The sequence below is a fragment of the Temnothorax nylanderi genome, unplaced genomic scaffold, assembly GCF_030848795.1.
Source record: "Temnothorax nylanderi isolate EJ_2023f unplaced genomic scaffold, tnyl_v1.0 TNYL_tig0309_pilon, whole genome shotgun sequence".
NCBI lineage: Eukaryota > Metazoa > Arthropoda > Insecta > Hymenoptera > Formicidae > Temnothorax > Temnothorax nylanderi.
Genome location: NW_027249371.1, coordinates 166,695 through 179,278, shown reverse-complemented (window position 1 = coordinate 179,278; position 12,584 = coordinate 166,695). Strand labels below are relative to the sequence as shown.

General features: G+C 40.6%; 1 protein-coding gene across 2 annotated transcripts in view; it reads left to right on the top strand.

Annotated features, from left to right (window-relative positions):
• LOC139780992 (uncharacterized) overlaps nt 1-12,507 on the top strand; it is a 40,313-nt gene extending 27,806 nt beyond the window's left edge. For both annotated transcript variants that reach the window (XM_071719745.1, XM_071719746.1), the window contains exons 2-3: nt 5,451-5,787; nt 6,148-12,507. In XM_071719745.1, coding sequence (XP_071575846.1) covers nt 5,459-5,787; nt 6,148-6,733 — 915 coding nt within the window. In that variant the 5' untranslated portion in view covers nt 5,451-5,458 and the 3' untranslated portion in view covers nt 6,734-12,507. The remainder of the gene's footprint in view (nt 1-5,450; nt 5,788-6,147) is intronic.
• The last annotated feature ends 77 nt before the right edge of the window (nt 12,508-12,584 follow it).

Sequence of the window (12,584 nt, the reverse complement as noted above, 5' to 3'; positions counted from 1 at the left end):
GAGGGTAGTTGACCCCCATTGCTGTCGCTTTCAAACAGTCGTGACTAAATCGACATTGTTACTAAATCGCCATTAACTTTTGGCGAAAGTGCTACGACCGGAGTGTTATTTATATCACGAGTATGTAGAAATATTGCTTAAGACAATTCGCGACTCCTCGATACACAAACTGCAGTATAAGAAAGTATATCAATGTTATATTTCGCTCATTCTGTTATTCTTAATTCGCTCCGTTAAACTTTAATAGAGATGAAAATGATTTAACCTATAATGTACCTTTTCCACCGTAATAAATACATGAGTAATAATACGAATGCGCGCGCGATAGATATTTTTCTGGCCCAAATATGGCCCAAATTTAACGTATCATTGTTCGGAAGATCGATGCCGTTAGTTAACCGTTTGTTGTTGTCCTCTTTCGATGGCCCAATATTAAGATGGCGCGTGTACAAGAGAATCTAAATTTAGTCGAGTTCCGAGCTTGGTTTAATTGCCAAAGACTGCGCGACGATGGCAAATGGCAGGCATAATATCCAGTGCATGATATGACACACGACGCGCTTCTTTCTTGAAGAAACGTGATCGGAAAACTATTTTTTCATCGTATCATTCTTTGGGCAGGCATATTACAGCGTCGCGTATTATAGCTGTGCGAATAATGCTTCGTAGATCCATGATATAAAAAAGGATTATAAAAAAAAAACGTAGCGATGCGATCCAAATTTTCTACAATCGGAATCTGACGAAACTTGATTAAAATTCCAAGACAAAGTCCCGCTTACCCGTCTGTTAACTGGAGCACCTTTGGTTAGATTTTATCGCGATTACGCAAAATATGACACATCTATATGAATCTCTGAACGTTTTTAAACAGAGAATTTCCAACTCTTCTCTTCGATATTCCGTAAGCAAATGAACATATTTCGTCGCTTTTGATTCGAAATTTCTATTTCTTTTTTTTTCTTTCTTTCTTTCTTTTCGTACGTCATTAGTCATGAAGTATCTTTTATCAATAAATTTTCAAATTTTTGAGACATTTTGGTTGTCTTTTAAATTTAATATACAACATTCTATCGCATCAAGACAAGTAGGGTTGAAAGGCGAGATTAACGCCCCGACAGTGGCGACGAAGAGGAATACACGCCAAATCAGCAGGATGATCTGGATGACGACAATGTGATAGCGTATGTAAATAAATGACGGGGAGAGAGAAAAGTTCGATGGACGATGGTCGCGAAGGGAAAGGGTGAGAGGAGAAACCCCGGAGCGGGAGAAGGGGAGGGGGAGTTAGCGCCTGCAAGGCAGACTTGGCGCGTCAGATTAGGTAACGCGTATCCATGACGGTTTTTTCTCCCGCGGAGAAAGTTAGTCTAGGCGCACTTCGACCGTAAAATCGCTTCTCGGCGCCGAGCGACCTCCCCCCCCCCCCATCTCTCTTTCTCTCTCTCTGTCACTCTTTCTACCGGACCGATATCTAACCAAAAATGTTTCCTAGTTGCGTGTTGTTATTCTATGTGTATATACTTACACATGACTAATTACAGAATCTGATTTAATCGGTGCTTTCACAAGTCATTATTTCGCATGGCGTCTCTTCCGCAGATCAAGACGCGAGAATTTGTGACAAATTTATAGCCTTCACTCGTTTCGTTACATTCTTCCTAAATATCTTTGTTATAAATTAATTTGTAAATTTACACACACAACACACACATGTGCGTGTGCGTGTGCGCGCGCGATATTATCTAAAAACTAGAAAATTTTTCTCTGTACTCCACTTTCTCTCACTGTCGCTCCATGCTTTACAGTTACAGAGTTGTGTGAATCGAATATAACCTTTCTTTCCAAATAACGAAGATTGCGCAATAAATAATACTCGGACATTTTTGCGAAGTGTATATAACGTACGTATGACTTTCGATCGCGCGGCGCGGCGGCCTTCTCTTTTCGTTTGTCAAATCGACTGTGATATACTGATATCAAAACGCGAGACTTATTGTTAGTTAAGTATATAGTCTTGGTGAGACATCTAGCGATCGTCTCTCGGACGATCGAAACGCGCGAAATTTCTTCAATTGCTTCACTCAGAGTCTTGCATTTGCAAAACTGAATAATTGAGTCTCGCATAAATACAAATTTTTATATATGTAAAAATTATATTTCGCTTTGATACGGAGTCTCGGAGTTGAAGCATTTTTCGCATTTTACTATTTAGATCTTACCGTTTAGATCCCGCTTGCCGACGGACAGAATGCAAATCTCGCGGGTTTTGAAGGCGTTTACGTAGTTAAATCGCTCGTTAGAAGCTAGGCGAGCGACTTTACTTTCGTTTACTTTTGAGAAACGATCGTAGCCGCCCGCGCCGTCCGTCGTTATTTCGGAGAGTATCAGTCTGCGACGGAGAGCTGGCTCCGATCAGCTCCGACCAGCTCCGACCAGCTCCGACCAGCTCCGACAGGAACGAACGGTTTAGCAACAAGTGTGGCGGTGTGGCCGCGCGCCGCTGAATGGCTGAATTCCTTGAACGCGACCAACTCACCAGCTTTCAGCTTGTAACTTGTAAGCGCGATGGCCGTCTTGTAACTCTTGTAAGCGATAAGCGCGCGCGACCGCGACCGCGCGTCAGTGCGAGGATTCGGCGTTCGGCGTTCGACGTTCGACGTTCGACGTTCGACGTTCGACGTTCGACGTTCGACGTTCGACGTTCGGCGAGGTACTTGACGTGACATCTTCCGGTAGCGTAGAGAATCGTCGCTTTCGGGGTGATCATTTCCGGGTTACGGATTATGGACTACGGAGAGTACGTCGAGTGACTCAAACGCGGTCATTCCTAGAAACTAGAAACAGTCATTTCCGATTCTACAGTCTACGTGCAACACGGAGCGGAAAACCCGTCGTAAATCGCGAAAGCTTTAAATTAAACACAAACAATTAAACACAAATTAATTAACGATAAACAATTTCTAATATGCGGGCTCTTTGCAGATATATCGCGCGTTTGACGTAAACAAAATCCATCCTCGATCGGCGATCTATTAAACGAAAGCCTTTCCACAAGAAAATATAGATATGATGACTGTGGCGTCATTCCGTGGCTATATCGACTGATGTCACACTCAATTAATATTAATGGAACGACGGATCAATTAACAATTTTCGCTTTACGCCTTACGCCTTACGCCTTACGTGTTCTCGACTCTCGTCAAAAACCGGAAATGGTTTTTGAACCTTCACGATCGCTAGGAAATAAATAAAAATTGTGTTTTCAACTACTGGTCCACGAAAACATTTCCTGAAAATTTATGAAATTGCAAACGAGATTGTTAATACAACGATATTATACATAAGATATATCTCTCTCTGTATCATTCGATTCACGCACAGTATTCATCAATCTTACGGAAATGTGTCCATTTCAGACGCGTAAAAATCGGGGATTAAGTTTCAATAAGTCTGAGGGTCTATCCAGAGCCCGTATTCTGTTCCGCTAAAATCCATTTACCGACAGTCGTCGGCGTCGTTAACGGTGTCGGCGCAGCTTTTACACGATATGAAAAACCTGCGCAACGACACTCATCGAACCGACAATTGTCGGTAGGCAGGAACGGAATACGAGCCCAGACAAACTTGCATAGGTGCATAAGCAGTATATGCATAAGGAAATTGATTGGTCTGTTTCCTTATGCATATGTATATGAACCAATCAATTTTCTTATACTTATGTCTATGCGCTATGTGTGCAAGTTTGTCTAGATAGACCCTTAAAGTTTTTTTTTCCAAGAAATCAAGCGGAGGAAATTTCCACCGTAATAATGATTGACAGTGTTCGCGACCGTTAGCGCGATTTCACCATTTCAAGTCGCGCGCACAACACGATTCGATCGCGAGACAATTTGACGCATTGCCATCGTCATCATCATCATCATCATTGTCGACGACGACAACGACAACGACAACGATTATAAAATGCTGTAATAACGGTACGCATATTTCTCCCCTTCCGACATGAAGCGATGGAAAGACGGAAGCATCGCCGTGTAACTGGGTCAGTCGCAGACGACGATGACGATAGGGGAAAAGAAAAAGAGACTTCTCCTCTCGTCTATCATTGGCGTAATGCGCGAGCGCGAGCGTGCTACACGTAAGTGCGTAAGCGCGTATTTACGTACCGCTAACCTGCAACCTGCCAGACCTGCCTTCTAGAGCCTCCCGCCTCTCCCGCCTGCGTGTTTTACCGTCTCCTCTCCATGCCATGTACCGTTAGGGAGAATAGGGAGTCGCTGTAGTCTCTCTCTCTCTCTCTCTCTCTCTCTCTCTCTCTCTCTCTCTCTCCTCTCTCTCTCTCATCTCTCTCTCTCTCCCCCCCCCTCCCCCTCCCCTCCCCCTCTCTCTTTTATAATAAACATAAAAACGCCACGTGTGAAAGTTTTTGTCGCGTTTATATATAATAGTAATAAATGAAATACTCTTACTACGTTTACACGAGCGTTACTTCTGTAGTAACTTACGATAATTTACTCCGCGTAAACGAGTGAATTATCGTAAGTTACTACAGAAGTAACGCTCGCGCAAACGTAGTAATTGTCGACCATTAAAAATTGTTTACCCGGTAAAGGTAAAGGTAACGGATAATTTACTTACTCGATAGAATACTCTTCTGTGGAGATACTTGGTGAGTTCGCGAGATACACTAAAAAAAAAGATATGAATTTTATCACGGGCTGAAATTGTTTAATAATCAAAAATAAACTGGCAATCGTCAGATACCCTTTCTACTACTGTAGATCACTGTTACTACGTTTACGCGAGCGTTACTTCTGTAGTAACTTACGATAAATCACTCGTTTACGCGAAGTAAATTATCGTAAGTTACTACAAAATCCCGTTTACGCGAAGAAAAATCCTGTTTACGCGAAGGAATTATCGTAAGTTACTACAGAAGTAAAGCTCGCGTAAACGTAGTATGTGACTTACGAAATATTTTGTATTATATTTGGAGATATTGACGAGTGCAGACCGTACAAGTGACTCCCTTGTTTACAATTAGTGACAAGTTGAATCAATAAACAAATAGTCAGCAATTTTTTAGTCGATTAATGATAATTTGTATAAATAAATACGTTAATTTACAAATATATTAGACGGAAGTCTAATCTACTAAGCGTCTCACGAGTGTATATGCACGAGAAAGAACGGGACTCTTGTTGTAAAGTAGCGTTTCGCTGTGTCGCGCAGCGCTTTGTATTTAATTTGTATCGGCGCCAACGCGACGTTGCGAAAAAAATATCGCCCTTATAAAGATATTTGAAAATGTACAAAGCACTCGAGGGAGAGGGGCCTCGAGAAGCCCAGGTTGCTCCTTAATGGACATGGCCTTTGACGATTACTAACGATAGTAACGATAAAAATAATAACTGTAATAATATTTGTGTTTCTCTTGATTGGCGCAGATTCTAAAATGAGATTGGAGGAGGATCTGGTGATCCGCAGGAGCCGACCCACAATGATCTCCGCCAAATATCGCGCCCGCGAGGAACGCCGCCGTCTGCTCAAGATTTCTGCCGGCAAGCTGAGGAGGATCGAGGACCCTGAAGCGAGCCTGTGCCGATCGGTTCTCATAAATAACGCGGTACGACGGTTGCAGCGTGAAAATCGAGACGAGAAAACACGGAATTACGGTACCCTCCCAGTGGTGGCATCGTATATGGACGACGCCAGCAAGGAGAATAACATTGCCGGGAGCCTCATTGCCGACGTAACGGATGAGGAAACCTCCTCTAAGAAAAGGTACTACGCACCGAATAACTATACGCATAGAATAATCTTGAATAAATTTTACTCTGATAGAATTTTAGCCTCAGACTCTCTCTCCTTCCCTCCCTCCCTCCCCCTCTCCCTCTCCCTCTCTCTCTCTCTCCTTCCCTCCCTCCCTCCCCCTCTCCCTCTCTCTCTCTCTCTCTCTCTCTCTCTCTCTCTCTCTCTCTCTCTCTCTCTCTCTCTCTCTCTCTCTCTCTCTCTCTCTCCCTCTCTCTCTCCCTCTCCCTCTTATCTTCGCTTAAGAAAACTCTTGGCATAGTTATTTGTGCCATATTTTAGATTCCATTGCAAAGTAATTCTCATGTCGACATTATTTGTGATGAAACGTAGGTTGGCCGACGATTCGAGAAACGACGGACTCAATTCCAAGCGGCATAGACACGATGACTTGGACTTGCAGGACGACGTATTCAGTGACTTCTACATCTTGCCGCCGACGCCACGTTTGCTCTCGCACATCGATGAGATTCAGCCAGAACCACCGTCGCATCACAACGGCAATCACCATCTGGACTTCCCGGAGGACCGCCTGAGCAGTGGCGTGGCTGACGTGCGGTCGAACGGCACGATCATCAGCACGAGCACCTCCGCAATGACTAACGGCAACGGCGTCGATAGCACGAGCTGCCATTCCATGCTCTTCCCCGTCGTCGGAGACCTCGACGACGCGAGCGTGCAACTCTCGAGATCGGGAACTGATATGATGGAAGTGACCGACGTCGATCCCGATCGGCTTTGCGACTTTTCCAGATTCGCCGACTCGGCAAAGACGCTGGAGGAACGACTGGCCGAGCTGCAATCCTTGGACGAGCATTTTGATCTCACCAAGTTCGAGCGCAACAACAACCAGAGTTGCGGCCGCGCCTTCCATGACATACAGACCTTCCACAGTCTGGTGCCGGGCCTGGAAACCTAGACGGCGATATCATGTCTCGAGCCAACGGTGTTACGGGACGCCAATGGCGACGGTGATGCCGACTTTGCGGCACACAGAATCGCCTTGACGAGGAGTCGAGCGTGTGAACCCATCGTTCGCCTTATCCTCGTAGCTTATCCACATGCGTCCGTAGATGAAAACCGCGTGCGTCGAACGATGCCGATGCGTAAAGTACTATGAAACATTTCTTACCGTGGGCAAACAGATGGGCAAAATTTTCTATCTTGGATGGCGTGCTATTGATCTATTAACATTAGACTCGCGACATAAGTTTTAAAACAACTTGCAAAAAGAATTCAGAGATATCCAATTTTTACTTTAAACGGTTGAACTACAAAACTGACGACAACAAGTTACATTTCAAAATGGGACGAAAATAACATATCTGCCGTCCTAATACTCATGAGATTTAAAAATGCAGTCGATTCGTTATTAACATCCTGAATTCAACGTCGGAATTGTAATTGAAAGTTTCAGCTTCATTTTTTACTTTAAAGATTCAAATTTGTACATTTAGTTACTACGTGGACTTTTTTTTGTAGTAAATATATGGTAGAACACCATTATGTATATATACGATATTTCGGTCATATCATATATCGTCTGCAAGTCTGACTCATGCTGGTAATAATCTACTTACGGCACTGACTCAATATTCAACGCGTATCCACGCGAGATATCCAATAATACAGTGAACGTCATTCTTTAATTTTTGTTTAGCAATAATCTTAGTAAGAACATTTTTTATTAGTTCAATGATTTACATACATAGAATCATGTGTACCTTTTCAATTTTCAATATTATATAAAGGTGAGACCAGCGATTAAAAGCTTGTCGATAAAAATAAATTATAAAGGAAGTATCAGTAGTTTACAAATTATTTTTGTAAATTCTTGTATTTGTATTCTTGTAAACATTTGTCTTTTTATACTAATATGCTAATATCGCAAAACCGAGAATTTGTAACGGATTTTGTAACGCGACTTTTTACGTTGGCAGGCATAATTGCTGGTTTTGCTCTTCAGATGCCGCGCTTGATCTATTTATGCGACAATATCATTATGCGACAAAATCTATTTAAAGTTGATGGTTGATAGACGACGGATTTCAGCCAACTCGGTATATACAATTATTTCAATTCTTTTCTTTTATAACATAAGAGTATATCTTCCTTTACTAGCAATTGTTTTCTTTTTCATGGAATAATTTCTCTCTCTCTCTCTCTCTCCCTCTCTACTTTCCCTTTTATTTTATAAATATCTATCTCAAATTTACTTGTTTTGTAAATCGTTATAAATTTAGTTGAAAATATGTAGTTATAATATATATAATTTTTCTGAATTTACCACTGTCGACGCCGACTAATGGCGAGCGAACTTGTTCACGCAATCATGAGTCACGTGCCGATGTCCTTGCTGGCTCCTTGTCCTCCGCATCATCCGCCCGATCTTGCCCGCGGCCTGAATCACGGAGCACCTCGCAGTGCCGAAGCATCTTGGAGACATACGCGTCTGCATACTATTCTCCACCGACACAAACTTTTTCGGTACCGATGCAATCTTCGGCATGACACACGCAAAGCGCGCGCGTATATACACACATTGTTTGTACATACACAGATAGATTTTTAATAACATGTTAAGGATATAGGATGAATTACATCGAGAGAGATAGCACACCGAGGTAGAACTATGAACGCGCGTAGAAAGCAGCTTAGCGCCAATATAATTTGAAACTTGGCAAACGTTTCGGACATCGGATGTAACATTGAAGATTAAAACATCACTTCTCGGTGTTTTTTTTTTTTATTATTTTTTTTTTTTACGCAAACATATGTTGCTATGACTGTCTTTTGCCGCTATTTTGAATTGTTATTCAAAGACGAGACATGAACGTGCATAATCTCTGACGTACATAAAAAAAATGGCATTAAGCTTTCTATGCGATTTTTTTCTCCGCGTTGCGTTCGAGAATTTTGCTCTACAGCGACTTCTCTCCGATTAGCTATTATATATAGAAAACTTGCATCTTTGCAATGCAGTTTTCTCTGTGGAAAAATTTGAAATTTAGTATTGTTATCAATATAAATTTCGGCACTCTCAAATGTGAATGACTGTTTTTAAACGGTGGTTCTACGTGCGGTGCAATTTATTCCGGAGCATATCCTCCGAAGATCGTCTTGTAAGCGACGAAAGACAACACGCTATCGCGTAACACCACAACGAGCCTCAGCTGTTGTATATACGTTATTGTATCATTTTTGTTAATGATATTTCTTTATATTCGAGGAGTAGACGCCTTAATAAGCAATAGCTGTACTTCCCTACTGATACTTTCCTCCACCCTCTCTCTCCCCCCTTTCCACTCCCTCTCTTCCTCCCTTCCTTTCCCCTCTCTCTCTCTCCTACGGAGTCAAAGTTGAACGAAATGGAGAAATCACAGAATTTGATATCCGCTAATCTATTATAAAATCAGTGACAAAATTCAGACATGGGAGGAAAATTCCAATTTCCTACTTTCCGCAAACGATAACGTCGAATTTTATGTCCTTCGAGTGTTTTAGTTTAGCGTATTAGGCCAGTCATATTAGACATCGAATCGTCCAATTAATCTTCCCAGGTTGCAACCACCATGAATCGCTTTGATTTGAGGTATTATAAGTGGGATTTATTTTGCTTCGCAAAATTAACGCGGAATAAAAAGTTATTAACAATATTATCAACAAAAAACGCGATTTTTTTAATTTTTTCTCAAATATCTCGAAAACTAAGCAAGATAGGGTAACTAACTATACGTACCTTTTTTGTAGAGCGTAAAATTATCTACAATAATGATCTGAACAACATTTATCGTCAAGTCAGTCGTTTAGCTTGCACGCGCCGTCAAAGTCCGAAACTCGGATCCCGAAAAACCCTCGATTTCATCGTTTTTTTGATGTTGCGCCGGTGATTTTTTTCCGTCATTTAAAATGGAATTAAAAATCCCAAAAAAATCACACATCATCTGAGAACTACAAAGAATACTTTTCATGGTGCAACCGATTTTTTAGAACCTTTTTCTTTAGTTTGTAGCTATGTAAGCAAAAAATTTTGATTTTTTGGATTAGTCTTAGTTTTTCGCTATTTTCAGGCCTTAGAATTCATTTGAGACGAATTTTATCATATGCATCTTGTCGTGGACAAAATTTGTAACAAAAAAGGACCCTTGTATTTTTTTCGTACGACGAACGTTGATTTTTTTATTGACGCGCAAAGTTAAGCGTTATCTGACCTGTGCGCAATATTGGATCCTTTTTTGTTGCAAATTTCGTCCACAACAAGATGCATACGATAAAATTCGTCTCAAATAAATTCTAAGGCCTGAAAACAGCGAAAAACTAAAACTATTCAAAAAAATCAAAATTTTTTGCTTACATAGCTACAAACTAAAGAAAAAGGGTCTAAAAAATCGATTGCATCATGAAAAGTATTCTTTGTAGTTCTCAGATGATGTGTGATTTTTTGGGGATTTTTAATTCCATTTTAAATGACGGAAAAAAATCACCGGCGCAACATCAAAAAAACGATGAAATCGAGGGTTTTTCGGGATCCGAGTTTCGGACTTTGACGGCGCGTGCAAGCTAAACGACTGACTTGACGATAAATGTTGTTCAGATCATTATTGTAGATAATTTTACGCTCTACAAAAAAGGTACGTATAGTTAGTTACCCTATCTTGCTTAATTTTCGAGATATTTGAGAAAAAATAAAAAAAATCGTGTTTTTTGTTCATAATATTGTTAATAACTTTTTATTCCCGGTTAATTTTGCGAAGCAAAATAAATCCCACTTATAGCACCTCAAATCAAAGCGATTCATGGTGGTTGCAACCTGGGAAGATTAATTGGACGATTCGATGTCTAATATGACTGGCCTATATTGTAACAAGCACGTTATAAATTTGATTTTCAATGGCCGTACATTTGATCGTCATTTTTATCATGGAGGTTCTTTCTTCTCTTTAGTTAAAACGATGCGTTTGGTGTGATGGGGTCTGATGAAGGAGAAGGAGAATAGTGGCGATCAACGCGGAAGCTCATCGAGAAGTGACTATCGCGATTTTACTAGAGAAAAATTTTGTATTTATCGCACAAGAATATATATTTTGTTATTTTATTATCGACCAGTGCTAAATAAAGCATCTTAAATTTAATTATTGTTAATTTTTTTTACTCTTAACGCTTAAAAAAATTTTTTTTTTAAATCAAAATTAAACTTTGATTTAGCTTTATATTAAGGAAGCGTTTATATTATTTGTGTACATCGTACACACAGACGGTGTATGTACGAACTGTACGAAGCATTAATGCCGTCTAATGCGCCTTGACATTCAAGAAAAGTCTTTTTTTATTTACTGGGAGCTGTTGATAATATACTTAACTGTTTCATTACGCGAAATAACGGAAGGAATAGTTGAATCATAACATCATAAAGTCTCTTTGAGAATGCAGACAAGATAGCTGAATCATCATGTCGAGCAACAAAGTATTTTTACGAATCCTTCACAAGGAGCTCTTGACAAATTTTGCATAGTGCAATGTCTTCATTTCTGGTGTATTTGCCAATTCGTTTTTTCTTTCACGATAATTTTTATCGGCGATTTCTACGAAATTCAGAAACTACCGTGTTTCAATGTTCAATTCCTCTGCTCGTGCCGCATATATACGAATATTAACTTTCGTTATACGTTTACGTTACGAAATTGTTCAATATCACGAAACGATATACTCAAACCGATGAGCGCGATGTCGCGGCACTCTGTGCGACATTCTTCCACGCCCGCGACACAAGCCGCAACGATTGTATTATCTTTTCAACTTTTTCAAGTAGCGCACGAAGAAAGACCTACCGATTTATTACGGTTACCGATTGGCTGCGTACGCGCGCAACCATCGTTCGTTGGTCCATCGCGTCGGCAAGCATACAATCCTCTTTTTCTCTAACTTATTTATCCTTCACAAAAGTGCTAAAAGGAATTGGATAATGTTTCGGAATGATTTGTCTCCCATATACATGTCGCTTCTGCCATCGACTCGCAAGCATCTTGTCAAGTTCGAAGAATCTTTACTTTTATCACGAGAAGCATCTGACGTGTATCAAGTTTTTCTAGCGCAAAAGTCGCAGTCGCTATCTAGAAATAAAATCTAGATTTTTTCGAGAGTAAAAGATTCCTACGTATATGTTTATATATATATATATTTTTTTTTTAGAGATGTATACATATCGATTATATAGGATACTGCCCGCATTACGAAACCGAAACGAATTTTGCCGTACAGTCCAGCCATCCTTGTTATTAACGATATTATTTTCGACAATTCGATATTTTTCAAACTGAAAAGAAGGAAATATCTTGGAAAAAGCAGAGGAAGCACTATGTGGGTAGAGACAATTCCGTGGCAAAGTCTGAACGCAAACGCACACAGACAGATCCAAACTTCCTTCAAACGCCTGGGCCACGTTTCTGAAAAAAACGTGTACAATGTGCATATAGGTAACGGGTAAGAATCCATGTGTATAGCTCTCCCGACACCTCGTCGCGAAAAACACGGCTCACGGCGTTTACTTGTAAATAGTCGCCTTAGCACTACTAAGATAATTAGACATGTATAAAGTTTCATACGTTGTTTAGGTTTCTAGTGTCAGTTATATCCGAAATCAGTTACCAACTATATGAACAAATTGCAAATAAACAACAATTGTAAAAGCAACAACCGCTGTCTGTTCGATTTCCTCCTCGTTCTCCTCGGTCTCCTCGTTCGCAAGCAACAATGATCAAGATGAGAAACAA